Raw genomic sequence first — 17,949 nt, 5'->3', positions numbered from 1 at the left:
CCTTCCGATCGGCAGAGCTCTAAAACAGAGACTATAACCACTGGTGAGCATCATTCATAGATATTGAGTCCCTGTTTCTCAGTTCTTTGCCTGGGATGTGTAGTTTTCACTTTTACATCTTATTTCTCAGGGTTTTGTGGGGAAAGCTCAAGAGATCTAACTTAATGCAACTATTCTATCTAGCTGCAGGCAGTTGGACTAGATGACCTTTGGGTCCCTTCCAACTCTGCAAATTTTAGGATTCTCTAATATTTTCATGGTTGGCAAGGCTTCTCTCCTCTGCCTGACAGAATTGATGTCTGTGAACGCTGTCACCTCTCAAAACAGCTGCTGACATATGAACTCCCTCAGTAAGAGTGGAATAATCTTTCGGGTTCTTGCACATGATGATATAATACGAGAGGATCAATATTTAATGCCGAGAGAAGGAAAGGGTCCCTATCCAAACTGCAAGAGCCGACAGATACCGGCCAGGGGAAAGGAACGAACTTCAGATTACATGTTAAATTAGTTTGCAAACTCTACAAATGACAAGGAGGGACGTGGGTGGCGCTGTGGGTAAAACCTCAGTGCCTAGGACTTGCCGATCATATGGTCGGCGGTTCGAATCCCCGCGGCGGGGTGAGCTCCCATTGTTCGTTCCCAGCTCCTGCCCACCTAGCAGTTCGAAAGCACCCTTAAGTGCAAGTAGATAAATAGGTACCGCTTTATTGCGGGAAGGTAAACGGCGTTTCCATGCGCTGTGCTGGTGCTGGCTCGCCAGAGCAGCTTCGTCACGCTGGCCACGAGACCCGGAAGTGTCTTTGGACAGCACTGGCTCCCAGCCTCTTAAGCGAGATGAGCACGCAACCCCAGAGTCGGTCACGACTGGCCCGTACGGGCAGGGGTACCTTTACCTTTACCTTACAAATGACAAAATGTCAGTGGTTGAACCAGATATTTGCAGGTTTGTTTGTTTTTTAACGCCCACTTGAAAATAAATAAATTGCAGGTGGGGAGAATTGTTCGATGAATAGTAATCAAAACACTCCCTCCCTCCTTCCAATCCACTTGGTGCAATAAAGGCACCCCCACACACACCTATGTGAAATTACATAAAGTGGGGAGCACCCAACTTTAAAAGGGGGGGGGGAGAGACACACCCTGGAAATTTCCAATATCAGGGATAGATATAAGATATATGTTCAAAAATACAGTAAAGGTTCACTGTCTATGCTAGCATTCGATTGACGTTGGAGAGAGACTGACTTGAGAAATAAGACCAAGGGTACATATTGATATAGGCATGTATTAGATAAAATGTAAAGAAATATACAATAATAAGAGTACATTCATTTGTAAAAAAAGGAATATACAACGGGATAGACAGGAAGTCCAAAGTGTTGGTACATATATAATTTTGGAATAGTTTTTTGTCCTTGTTTCTTTTTCTTAGGTATATAAAGTTTGTATACATGCTGAAAATTATATTATAATAAGCCTTGTGATGTGATATGATAATGTTTACCAATGTAACATAAAACCGTTAATAAATAAATAAAATTTTAAAAAGAGGGAATTTCCAATATCAAGATAATATCTATGCCACTAAGAAAAGGTCAGCACAAGTCAACATAAAACCAGCAGGAGGAAAATACTAGGTGCCAGAGATCTGGAATGCACTAAGAATTAAAAGGCTGAAGGGAATACCAAGCTATCTCCCTAAGGAATTGCAGTGAGGGAAAATGTACAAAACTAGTTCAAATATATGTTGGAAGTGTAAAGAAAAGGAGGGGACATTTTATCATATGTGGTGGGATTGTAAGGTAATTAAAAATTTTTGGGAAATGATATACAACGAATTGAAGAAAATGTTCCATTTAGCATTTGTTAAAAAACCTGAAGCATTTTTATTAGGGATTGTAGGGAAAGATCTGCCAAAAAAAGCTGGAAAACATCTTCATGTATGCAACAACGGCTGCGAGAGTTTTAATAGCACAAGGATGGAAGACTGAAGAAACCCCAACTAAAGAATCGTGGCAAGAAAAATTGATGGACTATGCAGAACTGGCAAAACTGACATACAAGCTACGGGACAAGGATAACTGTGACTTTAAAGATGAATGGGAACCCTTTACAAAGTATTTGAAGATGCAACAAAGGGAACTGGACTCCTTGGCTGGTTTTGAATAAACATTCACAAACTTTTTATCGATAATTATCAGCTAAATAGTTTGAGGATCTATACAACTGCGTAACATGCAGAAAAGAGCATTTTTAGAGAAATCAAAGACTGGAACTGAGGGAAGTTGAGGTGTGGGGGTTGGTGGGTTCTGTGGGGGGAGGAAGGGGGAAGGAGGAAAAATGGGGGGAGGGAATAAGGATGATATGTTTCTGGATAATATGTTTTGTTTTAATTTTGAATAAAAAAGTAATTAAAAAAATAACCTAAGGAAGGCCACAGATGAGTCTGTTGCTCCATGCAGCTCAGAACTCTCCAAGGATGCAGGCAGGGGTGTCTATTCCAGCCCTACCTAGAGATGGTGATGACTGAACCTGGGGGCCTTCTACATGCCAAGCAGGCTCTGTGCTGGTGAGCTGCAGTCCTTGCCTGTATCATTACGTTGCAGCTTTTATTAGTTTTGCATTCCATCTCGTGGGCTCTGGTGGGGAAGGGCGCTTCCACAACATGAACTGAACCTGCCCACCTCACAATGAAGAGGCTTGCTTGTTCGATGGCTCCTCACCTGAGCAGGAGTCATTTCAGGTGGTGCAGCTGGGGCCGGCTCCTTCCTCTGCCTCACTTACCGTATTTTTTGCTCCATAAGACACACTTTTTTCCTCCTAAAAAGTAAGTGGAAATGTCTGTGCGTCTTATGGAGCGAATGTGGTCCATTGCTGGCTCCCTTTCCGGCCCCGGTCCCTTGCCCAGGCCTCCATTGTTGAATGTTCTGCAGATGGAGGCTGTTTGTTTCCCCAGCGACATGTGACTGGCTGATTAGATTATCAGTCTGGAAACTGTAGAAACGGCTCCCTTTCCTTTCCTAAAGAAGCTGCAGAACTGTGAGTTGAAGCCCATAAAAACAGGATTTTTTTCCTTTGCAAAGTAAGCTCAACAACTTTGAGCTGATCCTCAAAAAACCAGGGCTTTCCCCCTTTCCTCCTCTAAAAACTAGGTGCGTCTTATCGTCAGGTGCATCTTATGGAGCGAAAAATACAGTACCTTTGCTGTTGCCATCTGGTCCCCGAAGGATTGTGCACTCCTCAATATTGCCAAATGCCTCGAATAGCCGGCGCACGTCGTCTTCTGATTGCTGTTTGTTGAGCATACCCACAAAGAGTTTTCTGTCTTCTGGAACAAAATTAAGAGATGCTTACCATATTTCGGAAGGGATTGGAAAGCAGATAAACCTTGAGATGGGCAAAGCAATCAAGGGCAGATTTGGAAATGACCAAATAGTAATAATAATAATAATTTATTATTTGTACCCCGCCCATCTGGCTGGGTTTCCCCAGCCACTCTGGGCGGCTTCCATAGAAACCAAAAATATACTATAAGAGATCCAAGTGGATCTCTTATATAGCAGGATGGGCAGCTGCTGGTTAGTGGAATAGACTTGTAGTGGCCTAGGATGCTGTTTTACCTGACCCCTCCTAACAGTTCCTCCAAATGTATTCAAGGTGTGGCAAATATATTGCCCAGAATTTCACTTGTAAGGAAGACCATTTTCAAAAGACATCTGAGGCCATGCAGAAGACTGGCTGCACTGCAGTGGGGGACAAATCCCTCTTGAAACGGCCATGCTGTAAGTTCTGGACTCCCTCCGTGCAGACTGAAGGTGTAAATAGGCAAATAAACCATATTTTTTAAAACTATGCCGGTCTCTGCCATGTTTCAATTCTCCAAAGGACCACAGACTCTGCGTTCTTTCTACCACTCAGCAGAGAGAAGGACAGGCACCCAACCTTTGAAGCAATATTTATTTATTTGCATTTCCTGATTTCGCAGTTTCTAAAAATACGTATAATGATCCACCAACACCCACACCCCAATAACATTCCATGCATACACAAGGCAAATGATTCAGTCAAACACCAAGTAAGTTTGTAAATAGTTTAGAACTGATTACATCTGTGAGCTGTCTCCTACTCTCTATCTTAACAGGTTGTCCCAGAGTGAGCTATGGGGAGCTGGAGAAGAGGGGACAACATTGTCCTTTCTGGTGTATTGAATGAACATGATGTGTCATACAGTTTCAACATCGCTTTTGGCCTTTGTTTTTTCTGAGTGCTCTAAGATGCCTCTTTACTTTCTCCAGAAGGGTTATATTCCACGCCTCTAAGAATTAAGTTAGCAGCTGTTTCCTGAGATTGTGTTGTTATATTTCTAGCTGAAGACAGGGGAAAAAAAAGATTAGTAGGTCCTTAAACAATATTTGTATGTCCATCTATAAAAAGATTTAATAAAGCTAGCCTGGGATCAGGTTGTATCACCTATCCCGTAGCGGAAGAAACTCCTTCAAAGGTGATTTCCCAAAATCTTTTTACAGGTTTGCATTCCCACCACATAAGGAAATATGAACTTAACTTTTGACATCCTCTCTAGCATAAGGGACTTGATTGAGAGCTAAACTTTTGAGCATCCTGATTTACTTGCATGGAACTTATGTGCAGATTAGACAAAGCCTTTCCTGAGCATCCTTCCTGGTTTGTTTGTGGAGAGGTTATATGATAATGGGAACGCAGGTGGCACTGTGGGTTAAACCACAGAGCCTAGGACTTGTGAATCAGAAGGTCGGCGGTTCGAATCCCTGTGACTGGGTGAGCTCCCGTTGCTCGGTCCCTGCTCCTGCCAACCTAGCAGTTCGAAAGCACGTCACAGTGCAAGTAGATAAATAGGTACCGCTCTGGCGGGAAGGTAAATGGCATTTCTGTGCGCTGCTCTGGTTCGCCAGAAGTGGCTTAGTCATGCTGGCCACATGACCTGGAAGCTGTACGCTGGCTCCCTCAGCCAGTAAAGCGAGATGAGCGCCGCAACCCCAGAGTCGGCCACGACTGGACTTAATGGTCAGGGGTCACCTTTACCTTTACACCTATATGATAATGAGCATTCATCCTGATTTGCTTGCACTTTTTAAAGAATTGCCATTACTCATTTGTTCAGCGCATTTCCTGATCACTTTCCCAACCACAAATAAGTGGATTTAGTGCACCAAGGTGACATTGCATTCGTCCACTTCAATTGCACAAACTACAGTTTCCAGTATGTGCATGAATCCATCCATCAAATTACTGACAGCCTGGAGGTGAGGACCATAGATTGGTGTAGGGCTGAAGGTTCTTTACTTGAGTTCTCTAGATCCAGCCCTGCAGTTTTACGAAGCCTACGGGTTCCCTGTGAAAAGGCAATGTTGGATCAGACCAACGTCTGCAGCACAAACATTACTGCAGAGGTATTCCATGAGTTCATGCTACATTGGTATTTGAGGTTTGTGTTCTGTGCCGCAGGAAGCTCCATGTTCCCCACAGCTAAAAGCTCTCAGCGCCAAGTGGCGCCAACTTTATTACCACGTCTGGCAAAATGCAGCTCTGGCTCTGAATGAAGGTCTGGGTAAAAGGACAGGAAACAGAGAGGCCACTAAGAACATATAATTTGAACATCCCAGTTTTATATAGTCTGAACCAGTTCCAAGTTTTGCAATCTCACTATAGGCATTTCTTTAAAAAAGAATTTTTTAAAAAAGATAGACTATTGCTGCATTTAAGAGAGCTCTTTCTACACAATGCATAAATGCTTAATTTATAGTTCATTAAATGCTATGTAAATGTTCTTGAGCGGCAAACCCCCCACCCCTCTCTCTGGAGACATCTACAGAACAGATGTAACTGATTTAAATAAATACTTGTCAATAAGTAAACAAATTCTCCAGGCTTTCTTTCTTTTTTCCAAAATGAATAAGTGAAGAAATATGCATGTGTTAACCCTCTCTAGCCCTGTTCGAGCATTCAAGGAGTAATGCGTATTGGGAACATGAAGACACATGTGCTGGTCTGCCCCAGGATGTCTTGGCTTGCTTCAGCTCCTGCCAATGAACAACAGGACTGTACAATTATAAAATCATAGAAAATGGGAGATACGTAGCCGCTTCAGCTGCATATCTATATTTCCTCACATCCAGCAAGAAGGGCTTTTACTCTTGCTAGAAGCTTGGCCTTGCCCTCACCAGTTCTGGAAGGCTCCTATAGAAGGGTCCCATACGCACAGAGACTTTGCGACTGCCCATTAGGGGAAATAGGAAGCCTCAAACATATATATTTTTAGATGTCTTTTTTATCTTGAGATTTGTAGAGACACCATTGATGCTTTGCTGAAGAGGCTCGCCGATCTTTCAGACAAGTCTAAACTTAATTCTCTCCTCTTAGGCAAAGATCATAAGACAACCTGACTGGTAGCCAAATTCTGCACCCAGATTTGTAGGCACAGATCATCCTCTAGAATAAAATAGCTTACTAAGGAAATGCTGAAGTTGCCCTTTGAGGCACCTCAGGGTCAATTTTTTATGGTAGCCCAAATCTCAGTTGTACGGGTGTATGTATATATCTCAATTTGAACTCATGAGCTATTGCTGCAATCTGCTCCGATTGTATATTTTATCTTTATGAACGCTGTTTTTATTGTGTTATGTGAGCTGGTCTTTGACCGTAATAAATTATCTTTCTTTCTTTCCTGCCAATGAACACAGGAAGGATATTAGGCTGATTGCGCGTAGGAGCCTCTTCAGAACCAGGAACTTTGTCCATATGGGGTTGAAGGCTGACTGCACCTCCATGTCCCCTTCAGAACTCCCTGCTCCATGTGGGAAAGTTGAGGGAGGCACAGGGGAAGTTGGAGGCAAAGTTGGCACATGTGTGTCAAGGCTAGGACCCTGTTAGAGCCCTCACGCCTCCTTCCCCAAGCCGCACATGTGCTTACTGGACTTTGAGAAGGTGTGCTCCTTAGCTGTGCACCCAGTTTCCTCCTGCACTACAATCACTGCCCTAAATCCACCTCTGAGGATGATTTGGAAGACGTAAGGTAAAGGGACCCTTGACCGTCAAGTCCAGTCGCGGACGACTCTGGGGTTGCAGCACTCATTTCTCTTTACTGGCCGAGGGAGCCAGCATTTGCCTGCAGACAGCTTTCCGGGTCATGTGGCCAGCAGGACTAAGCCGCTTCTGGCGAACCAGAGCAGCACACGGAAACATCATTTACCTTCCCGCCGGAGTGGTACCTATTTATCTACTTGCACTCTGACATGTTTTCGAACTTCTAGGTTGGCAGGAGCAGGGACCGAGCAACGGGAGCTCACTCCGTTGCGGGAGTTCGAACCACCAACCTTCTGATTGGCAAGCCCTAGGCTCTGTGGTTTAGACAACAGCGCTACCCGCCATTTGGAAGAAGTAGTTATGGTATGTATGTAGCCTTACTAGAACCCAGGAGGGAGCACATCCATCAGGCTGAATAAGGTTCCTTGTCCCTTTGAATGCCATGCCATGGTCCCTGGTGCAAAGCGTGCCAAATTCTCAGAAACACCTTGCCTTCGAGAGCTTTCCTGAATCAGTCCTCTGGCTGTCAAGGGTCCCAATCCTTGGTGGTGCCCCTCAGATCTTCTCCCTGCCTACTTTCTGCTTGCTTTTCAGTAGGGCTGGCGGCTGCCACCCGCCTATCCTGTGATCTCGTCAGATTTAAATATGCAGCGTTTTCAAAACCGAGCTCCTGGTGTTTATAGGAAGTCCCGGCACCTTCCCTGGTGCAAACTGAGGTTAAATTATTCCTTGTTCTATTTGTATTTAAATGTTCTGTTTTTATGAGGAGTTGCGAGGCAGAGGTGTCAGACGGGCTGGGAGAACGAAAAGCAAGAGGTACAGGCTAAACAGGAGGTGCGAATCACCAATTAACTAGGCAAGGAGAGGAAGGAGATGGAGATGTCTGGCTGGACCGGTGACAAGAAGGTCACAGGAATTGTGGGGCAAAAGAAAGTGCTGGAAGCAGAATCAGGCTCGCCCCTCATTGCATTATCATATAAATGGATGCGAGCTTCACCTGTACGGAGGCATGTGTACAAACTCCAAGTGTAGGGATAATGAGAAAAACAGAATCTTTCCAGACAAACCAAGTAACAACTGGGGAAGGAAGGAAGATTAGTGACTGTGAATGAGGAAGGAAGGTGGGGTCAGCTATTCCACATTTATCCATGCATAGCCCAAATGCCTAACAACAGGGCCGGGGAACCTGTAGCCCTTGTGGTGTGGTTGGACTACAGTGACCATCATCCCTCTCCACTGGCCTTGTTGACTGGGGCTGATGGGAGTTGGAGTCCAATAACATCTGGAGGGTCACAGGCTCCGTACCCCTGGATTATGACACATCATACTTGGGTCACATCTACACTAAACATTGAACACATATATTTAAAGCAAATTGCTTCCCCCCAAAGAATCCTGGAGGCCATTGCCATTCTAAGAGAACAAGGGAGGCGTTCATGGCGAGTTCTGGCGGCTCTTTTTCTAGAAAAATGGCGCTGCTGGGAACTATGGTTGACCTCTCACAGAGCTACCATTCCCAGGACCCTTCGCAAACGACAGTTGCCAGAATTTTGTGAGGAAAGCCATGTGCTTTATAATGTAAATGTGTGGACATAGACTCTCTCTCTGTATTTCCTTGGAGGGTATGCGTCCTGTGGTTCCCAGAAGCTGATGTTCAGAAGCATCACTGCTGCCTACCAAAGAGGCAGAGCATAGCTATCATGGCTTGAAGACTTCTCCTCCACGACTGTCCATGGGAACAACACAAATAGGCCCTGAATCCAACAATGCCCTCTCCATCTGCACTTTCCAGAAACTGGTAAATTCAGGGGCATTTGGTTGATTCTAGTCTATAGCATCCAACTTCGGTTGGTCACCGTCGAGGGGCCTGGTAGGAATTTTTTCCACTTGGCAAATTGGCACCAACCATTTGGTTTTTTGCCTACCTCGTAGCAAATCATCACAACTTCCTCGGCATTGGCGGTTAGGCATTGGTAGGGTATTGTTATGCAAATGAGGGGGGGGAAAGGAAGCGCCATCACCTTCCCCCAAAGCAAAGGGTAGTCCGGTAAAGGATTCCGGGGGGCGTTGCCCTGTCCGAAGCCTATGGAGGTGTAGCCCTGAGTGGTAACCCCTAGTTGATGTACATCAGCAGGACTCCCCCTACTGGTGGTTAACCCTTGCCGGCCTTCATGCAATCAGGCTGAAGCTGGTTAGTCAATAGGATCAATGCCTAAGCCAATACCGCTCAATTCCTGCAATCAATAAAGTTGTGGCCTTTTCCACCCATTAACCTGAAATACTGTGTCCTTTGTCTTTATTTTCCAAGGGGGGAGGCGGGACTTGCCACGCAACTGGCAAATTCAGGGGCATTTGGCTGATTCTAGTCTGTAGCATCCAACTTCCTGTCTCTAAAGGTCTCTCTCTCTCTCTCTCTCTCAGAAGGGCCTGGAATTCCATTCTGCTGACCTCTTGCACTCTGCCCTATGGCATTCCCCAGACATTCTGACTTACTCAACGGCAGGATCGATGCAGCCCGAGACCAGCGAAGAAATGCATTTCCACCCTTTCCCCTTAAATCACAGGCTTCTTTATCACCATCCAAGTTCTCACTGGAGGGATGTGAAACTAGTTCAAAGCGAGTGATTTACTGGAGCCGTTTCTCAGCCACCTTCGGTTATCCTTAATTTGAGAGACTGGTGTCAGAGATGAGCCGAGTGAAAGGGCTCAAACAGAGCGCAGTTTCTGCTCTGGTGATTTGCCCAGTCACGTCTCTCAGTCAAGCACAAGATAGTGTGGTTCCAAAGAGTGGCCTGTTCTCAAAACAGTTTGGTGATGTGTGTTGACTCAGTCTGTGCCAGTTACCCGTCAACAGGTCTTGGTTTGAATGTTTCTTCCAGATTTTTCATAGAACAAGCTGACTGCATGTCAAACCGTTCACAAGACTGGCTTGGTGAACAAAGATTAGACTCATTGAACCATCGAACCACAGAACTGTAGCGTTGGAAGGGAACCTAAAGGTCATCCAGTCCAATCCCCTGCAATGCAGGAATCACAACTAAAGCATCCTTGACAGATGGCCATCCAACCTCTGTTAAAAAACCTCCAGAGAAGGAGAGTCCACCACCTCCATCCCACTCTCAAACAGCTCTTGCCACCCGAACGTTCTTCCTAGCGTTTCGTCAGAAACACCTCCCTTGTAATTTGAATTCATTAGTACGGGTCCTACCTGCCGGAACAGCAGGACTTGAACCAATGGATTCAAATGACAAGGAAGGAGATTCTGGCTAAACATCAGGAAGGAGAAGATGCAACCAGAACTAACCTGGGTTCAGTGGGGAAGTGCATGAAAATGGCTCCAGAAATGGTCCAAAGACACAGAGATTCTTGATGCCTGGAAGCAGTTTGGCCAGGTGCTTAGAATGACTCCTCTTAATGGTGAACTTGGTAGGCTGTGCTGACAACAAAGCCCCACCGAGAGTCGGATGCTACAGAATCTGCAGAATCCTGAGCCAGGCAAAAGTATAGCATGCCTTCAACTTCCTTGATGATACAGTTGTCAACAACCTTCAGGGATAGCTCTGCTGGAGCATGCTTGGAGCATGAGACTCAATCTCATAGTTGTGGGTTTGAGCCTCAAAAGATTCCTGCATTGCCGAGGACCAGATTAGGTGATCCTAGCTAGATGATCCTAGCCGTCGCTCCCAGCTCTACAATTCTATGATTCTAAGGTTTGGAATACTTTGCACTGGGGTTAGCGCATTCCTAAGCACCCCTAAGTGCAAATAGATAAATAGGTACCGCTTTATAGCGGGAAGGTAAATGGCGTTTCCGTGTGCTGCGCTGGTGCTGGGTTGCCAGAGCAGCTTCGTCACGCTGGCCACGTGACCCGGAAGTGTCTGCGACAGCGCTGGCCCCCGGCCTCTTAAGTGAGATGGGCGCACAACCCTAGAGTCGGACACGACTGGCACATACGGGCAGGGGTACCTTTACCTTTTATTCATTTCTTTTTGCTCCATTCACTGACGCGACACTAGGAATGGTCGAATCTGTCAATTCTCTGTGCTCTCTCTCTCACACACACACAATTTGTGCAATCCTTGATACAGGCTAAACCTGCGAACAGTGGGATTTTCACACCCGCTCAGAGCAAATCTTCAAAGATCCCTGACACCCTCTGCAGGGTCAGACGAGCGAAGGCTGGCGTGTCAAGGAAATAAGTTTCAGCACCTAAACTCATTTCTACAGCTGACCTATAGGGGCTTGGGGGGGGGGGGCGAAGGCAGAAAAGAAACCCTCATCCTGAAAGCTAAAAAGGCTGTGACATTAATACACTGTGCCATTCCAGCCTCGGATCTCCTGGGACCTGCTGGAACGGCGCATGCAAGGAAAAGAAAGATTAAAAGGAAAAGGGAAGGAAGAGAAATAAGGGCGGCGGTGGTGTGGGGAGAGATGGGGAAGACCCAATTCCACCTCCATTCATCGTTGAGCCGGCACTTGCGCCGACATTTCAGATCAAATTAAACTTCAGTTTTTAAAGACTTCGGCAGAGGTAATTGAAACACTTCCTTAAAGTTGCCTCTGTCTCTGTGTTATCTCACTTCCCCCTTTGTATATCATCTTATTCTCTCTCTCTTTCTCCCCCCGCAGCCGCCCCGCCAATGCCAACTGCCTCCTTAATATTAAAGGCGGTGATTAAATGGGATTCGCCAAAAGACAAAAGGCTGCAAAACCTGCCAATTGCTAATCCCTCTTTCGCCCGTGCTTAAAAATTCCATTTCCTTCATTTGAAGAAAGTTGAAGGGGTGGGGTGGGGTGGGGGGAGAGAATGCATAGCGCAGGCCTGATTTAAATTCTGGCATTGCTGGGGCTTGCTCCTTTTTTCCCTCGCTTGACGTCTGAATGTATTCCTTTATTACCATTATTACAGCTTTCTGATTGCATTAAAATTCATCCACACGCTCCCCCTCCACATTTCCACTTTCCCTTTCTTTTCTTTTTCACCCCCCAATTCTTTTACTAATTCCTTTTTTTTTAATAAAGAGAGCAGCCCCTCCTCATTTTTGAATTATACAGAATACTATTAAAGATATACAGAAAGTAAAACTATTTGCCTCTTCTGGCTTCTGAAGGCACACTCAATTCACTTTTCGTTGATAAACAATGGGGCGGTGAAGGAAGAAAGAGAAGAGAAGAGAAGAGAAGAGAAGAGAAGAAAGAAAGAAAGAAAGAAAGAAAGAAAGAAAGAAAGAAAGAAAGAAAGAAAGAAGCAGTCTGCTGCCTTTGGGAACATTTCTCATTATCTTCCACTATTGCTCACAACTCAGACTGCCTTACACTGAGTTGAAGGCCAGTGTTCTTTTCAGCTCTCCGCCAGAAGAAATCTTCCCCATACCTGACCCTGTAAGTTATTTAAACTAAAGCCATCTGGGATTGAATTTAGGACCTTCTGTACACAGATCAGGCATAAGGCAGGGTGCTGATGCTTTGCTAGCTTCCCAGCGGGCAGGTTACAGTTTCTTAAAAGCGGGGAAAAGGGTGATGTAGCAGTGAGGTTGGAATGCTGTTAATGCTTCAGTGGAGACAATCCAGTGGTCCTGCTGGTGCGTTTGCACCGCACTGACCTCCCTGCTGCCTCATACTTCCTGCTCCCACTCCAAGGTAGAATCATAGAATCTTAGAGCTGGAAGGGAGCCAAGGGTCATCTAGTCCAACCCCCTGCAATGCAAAAATCTCAGCTAAAGCACCCATAACAGATGGCCATCCAACCTCTGCTTGAAAACTGCCAAGGAAGGAGATTCCACAACCTCCCAAGGAGGACCGTTCCACTGTCAAACAGCTCTTACTGCCAGAAAGTTTTTCCGAATGTTTAATTGGAATCGCCTTTCTTGAAACTGGAAGCCATTGCCTTGAGTCCTACTCTCCAGAGAAGGACAAAACACACATGAACCCTCTTCCACATGACAGCCCTTGAGATATTTGAAGATGGCTATCATTTTGCCTTTTCCAGGCTAAGCATAACCAGCTCCTTCAACCATTCCTCATAAGGCCTGGTTTCCAGACCCTTGATCATCTTGGTTGCCCTCCTCTGCACACATTCCAGCTTGCCAAAAGCCTTCTTAAATTGTGGTGCCCAGAACTGGACACAGTATTCCAGGTGTGGTCTGACCAAGGCAGAATAGAGTGGTGCTATTACTTCAAACCAATCCATTCTTAAGGAAATCAGCCCTGAGTGCTCACTGGAAGGACAGATCCTGAAGCTGAGGCTCCAATACTTTGGCCACCTCATGAGAAGAGAAGACTCCCTGGAAAAGACCATGATGTTGGGAAAGAAGGAGGGCACAAGGAGAAGGGGACGGCAGAGGACCAGATGGTTGGACAGTGTCCTTGAAGCTACCAGCATGAGTTTGACCAAATTGCGGGAGGAAGTGGAAGACAGGAGTGCCTGGCGTGCTCTGGTCCATGGGGTCATGAAGAGTCGGACATGACTGAACGACTAAACAACAACATTACTTTCCTTGATCCAGACAGTATACTTCTGTTGATTCACCCTAGAATAGCATTAGCTGTTTTTGCTGCTGCATCACACTATGAAGCAACAGTGAAGCCAGGGTACTAATTCTGCTGCATCCAGAGAGCTGTTTCTGCTACTGAGCGATGGCGCTTGCCTGTGGCTTCAGCTGGATTTGGACCTCTTAAGTTGGGAGATGCTTCCCCCAGAAAAAGCACCAAGCCAAATGGGGTGGTGCTGAAGAAGTCCTACCTTTAGTTATTTGTTTTATTTCAAAGTACTTGTACCCTTCATTTCAGTACCTCCAGGATGGCCATGGAGGTCAACAGTTATGAAAGGGAAGTGATGAAAAGCTGACTAAATTGTGTAGAACAATGACAGTAACAAATAGATGTGGGGGAGAAAAAGTCAGTTTCGTTGGCATTTTAATGCAAAAAAACCGACCTCGTTTGCACTTCCCGGAATGTCATTATCCTTCAAAAGTCACACTTCTCTGAATTTTGTGATGAGGTTCCCCAGTCCAAAGAAATGCTTACCAAAAAAATAAATAAAAATAAAAATGTGTACGCGAGAGGAAAACGTGTCTGCTCGAAGAAAATGCATATCATGAAATTACCAGTATGCAAAAAAGTATTCTATTAGGCAATATGGCTCGCAGAGAGAGAAACATTGGGCATTCAAAAATGTGTGCATTAGGAGAAAAGTGTGCTTAAAGGGAGAGGATCTTTTGCGAGGCCTTTTAAGCAGATACATAAATCAGAAGCCAATGCAAAAATGTGAACACAGACTACAGATTGGGAAAACAAGAAACTGAAATTGACAGAAACCATCCATTCCTTACTAGTAACAAGCAATAAAGGCAGGCAAGGAGAAAGAAGCAGAGGAATCTCCATCTCCCACCCACATTGATCCTCTTTCCTTGTGTTTTTGCAATGATTTTAGTGGTACGTTTTCATGGCATTGCAAGTCAGTTTTGATATCTGTGCATTTTAAAATAGTTGCTACACGCTCTGAGCCTGAGGGATGAGGCAAGCAGGCAATATTATATGTGGTCTAAACCTTCCTCACTTGCCCCTGCCTCTGCATCGAATGCTGTTTTGCTAAACCAACTTGTGCAGGAAGAAAGGAGGTTAACCTTTAAGCAACAGCAAAACGAAGAGGGTGATGTCCCTGCAGGTCATAAAGACTTCTTCTTCTTCTTCTTTTTAAGCTGTGTGGAAGCAGCTAAGTCCAAGTATCATTAACTCAGCATTTATTTATTCTTATTTATAGCTTCCTGATTTGAATTTTCTGCTGCATTGCCAATTGCAACTGGCGATGTGTCGCTGCAAGGGGCTTTGTCCTGCAGGCAGCAAGTGACCCATTGGCGGCGGGGAAGCGGTGTGGTTCAGAGGGATGGTGGCAGCGTTGTTGCTTTAACCACGCCGGGCTCTTCTAGTACTCATGATTATGGGAGCCTCAGCTCAGATGGATGTGTGGCTAAACTGACAACTCAGTGGAGGAGGTCATTCCTGAATGAAGAGAGAAGAACTCTCTATTCATTGTGACAAGTCTGGAATATGACAAAGATGGTCAAGGGTTAAAATCATGTCCATGTCTTGGGCTCCATGGCAGTCCCATAACACACCGCTACTCTTTGTCAATAGCATTTGTAATAAGCTTCAGTTGAAATGTTTCTTTTTATTTCATGCTCCCCTCTCCGGCTTCTGAAAGTTTACATTTGGAGATACTTCAAAATCTCATAACACCAGAGAACTTCTATCCAAGTTGATAACGTTGCACTTGTACCAGAGGAGCAATGTGTGTACACAGCTTAAAGGTAAGGGGACCCCTGACAGTTAAGTCCAGTAGCGAATGACGCTGGGGTTGCAGTGTTCATCTCGCTTTACTGGCCGAGGGAGCCGGTGTTTGTCCACAGATAGCTTCCAGGTCATGTGGCCAGCATGACTAAGCTGCTTCTGGAGAACCAGAGCAGCACACAGAAATGCCGTTTACCTTCCCGCCGGAGCAGTACCTATTTATCTACTTGCACTTTGACGCGTTTTCGAACTGCTAGGTTGGTAGGAGCAGGGACCGAGCAACGGGAGCTCACCCCATTGTGGGGATTCGAACCACCGACCTTCTGATCAGCAAGCCCTAGGCTCTGTGGTTTAGACCACAGCGCCACACAGCTTACTTAGGGCTTATTCACACTTAGCTTTCCTCTGTGCTTTCCAGGCAAGCTCCACACTTTAAAGGTCTGCCCTTTTTGCTCTAGTGCTTTCCGCATGAAAACCTGCTCTTTAAAGCTGAATCGGAACAAACAGCAATGCACAGAACCCCCACATTGCAGTTTGTTGCACTTCAGCTGTACAGAGTGGGCTTTTGTGGGAAAGTTTCAGGGTGGGGTGGGGAGAGCACTCAGACATGCAGTTTTAAAGTGCAGTCCTGTGCCTGGAAAGGGGCACAAGGTAAGTGTGGATAAGCCCTTGCCTTGCATCCAGGGGTTTGGGAAGTGTACACACGATGCTATCCACAGTCCATATCTATCCTATATCTAACCTGTGACTTCACAGAAGCATGGAATTGTTGGAAGGAACCCCAAGGTTCCTAGGGGCCAATATACTTTCACCTCCCCCCAATATTCAAGGGGCATTTGGCTTTACCCCCTGGCTCCTTGTGGCATTGCTCATGGGCCCCCTCAATCCCCTTAAGAAGATGGCACCTCTGGCGAGTGCCAACAGGATTGTGGCCAAAATGGGGCCATAGAAAAAAGGATGAAGAGGAGGAGGTATCGGTATGCTATGAGGGGAGACTCCAAGATTTTCAGAAGTGCAAAGTCTTTTGTTTAAGGGGGACCCTAATGTAGTAGCCTCTCCGCCAGAGAGTCCAATGAGAATTGAGCAAGCTTAGCAGCCCTAATTTTCTGTGTGTCTGTTGCAGAGGGAGAAAGGAAACTGTGTTGGTATGCAGGCCAGTGGCTCAGTGGGCAGAGCACAAGATTTGCATGCAAAAGGACCCGGTGGGGCTGGGTGAGATCCTTAACTGACACCCTGGAGACCTACTGACAATCATGTGGGATGTGATATATAAGTAGCAGTCAAGTACAACATTCCTTGTTTTGCTAGAGTGGACGTGCAAGGGGATGTTTGGTTTAGCCAGTCGAAAACTTCCTGTTTCCTCCTGGGCTGGAGCATCCTTCCTTTTGCATGTGACTAGAGGCGTGCATGACCTTACCTGTGCAGGTAACAAAAGCACAAGGCACGGAGCACCCTCTCTCTCTTTTTTCTCTTTGACTTCCTCTGATCGTTGGAACAGCTTTTTAGCTAGAGATGCTCTGTTGGGACTGAAAATGGGACCTCAGCCAATAGAGGACAAAGGGCCTATCTCCATATGGGATAGACTTACATGTATATATCTGTAACTAAGTCTGCCTTCAGGGATCCAACTGTGAACTGATGATGCTGTGAGTAAACTTCTTTTATATACTTTAAATAAGATTGTGGTGTGTTTATTCTTTTAAGAGGGAAAGAAGGGATCTTAAGAAGCTTAAACAAGCTTGCAAGCTGTGTGTTTAAAAGGGGAATGTTAAAACTTTGCTAAGTTATAGAACTTGCTAGCGCAAGTTAGGAAGGATTTTAATAAACAATATATCCTCTCCTGCCTCCCTGAACATTCCCACAACTCAGTGAATACAATACTGGGTTATATATTTATTGCATTTCTATCCCACTCCCACCCCTCAAAGGATCTCCAATTGGCTCATATGGTTCTCCCCCTCCTCATTTAACCCCCACAACAGCCCTGTTGTCACCCAGTGAGCTTTATAGCTGAGTGGGAATTCGAACCCTGGTCTCCCAGGCCCTAGTCTAGTGCTGCAACCAATATACTACACTGACTGGTGAAGCAATGGTCCCATTCGGTATAAGTCAGCTTCCTGTGTTGCTATGGAATGGAACATCGTGAAAAGGCCCCCTTTCTGAATATTGATGCTAAAGTTGCTTCGGCTGCTCTGCTGTTTACGAAAACGGGAAATTAAAAAGAGAAGGCTTTCCTTGATTTCTCATTATGAAAAGGAACAAAGCACTACAGACCCAGCCTGGGAAGAGCGGGGAGGGAGAGCCTGTTTAGTTCAGTCTCAGGTTTGAGAGGAATAATCTCAGTTGCAATTCACTGAATACATTCAACGTAGCCGTTGAGCGGTAAACAGGTTTATGGGCTGTAAGTGAGAAATCAAATTGAGGAGCGAGACGGAGGGAGGGCAGAAAATGGGGGGAGGAAAGCTACCCAAATTACAGAGCAATTGTGCATGCAGAGGTGGGGGGAAGACTACACAAAGCATTTGGAAATAAAGGGATAAATGACATTTGTTTTCGGCAAAAGGCTGGTGTGCTCCCTCCCCTCGCCTCCCCCCC

At 45.6% G+C, this 17,949-nt stretch overlaps 1 protein-coding gene across 14 annotated transcripts in view; it reads right to left on the bottom strand.

Moving 5' to 3' along the window:
- The window catches only part of CELF4 (CUGBP Elav-like family member 4), an 805,408-nt gene that overhangs the window by 96,599 nt on the left and 690,860 nt on the right, over positions 1–17,949 (bottom strand). For 7 of the 14 annotated variants that reach the window (XR_014556189.1, XM_083702825.1, XM_083702815.1 and 4 more), the window contains exon 4: positions 3,203–3,331. Coding sequence is in view for 13 of the 14 variants with exons in the window: in XM_083702825.1 (XP_083558951.1) it covers positions 3,203–3,331 (129 nt within the window). In the remaining variant the exon portion in view is untranslated. The remainder of the gene's footprint in view (positions 1–3,202; positions 3,332–17,949) is intronic. The other 7 variants (XM_083702826.1, XM_083702822.1, XM_083702818.1 and 4 more) reach the window with 1 other exon arrangement.

Source organism: Podarcis gaigeae (assembly GCF_964106915.1).
Source record: "Podarcis gaigeae genome assembly, chromosome: 11".
NCBI classification, from domain to species: Eukaryota; Metazoa; Chordata; class Lepidosauria; order Squamata; family Lacertidae; genus Podarcis; species Podarcis gaigeae.
Note: the sequence above shows the minus strand (reverse complement) of the source record. Positions and strands in the feature narration are given on the sequence as shown.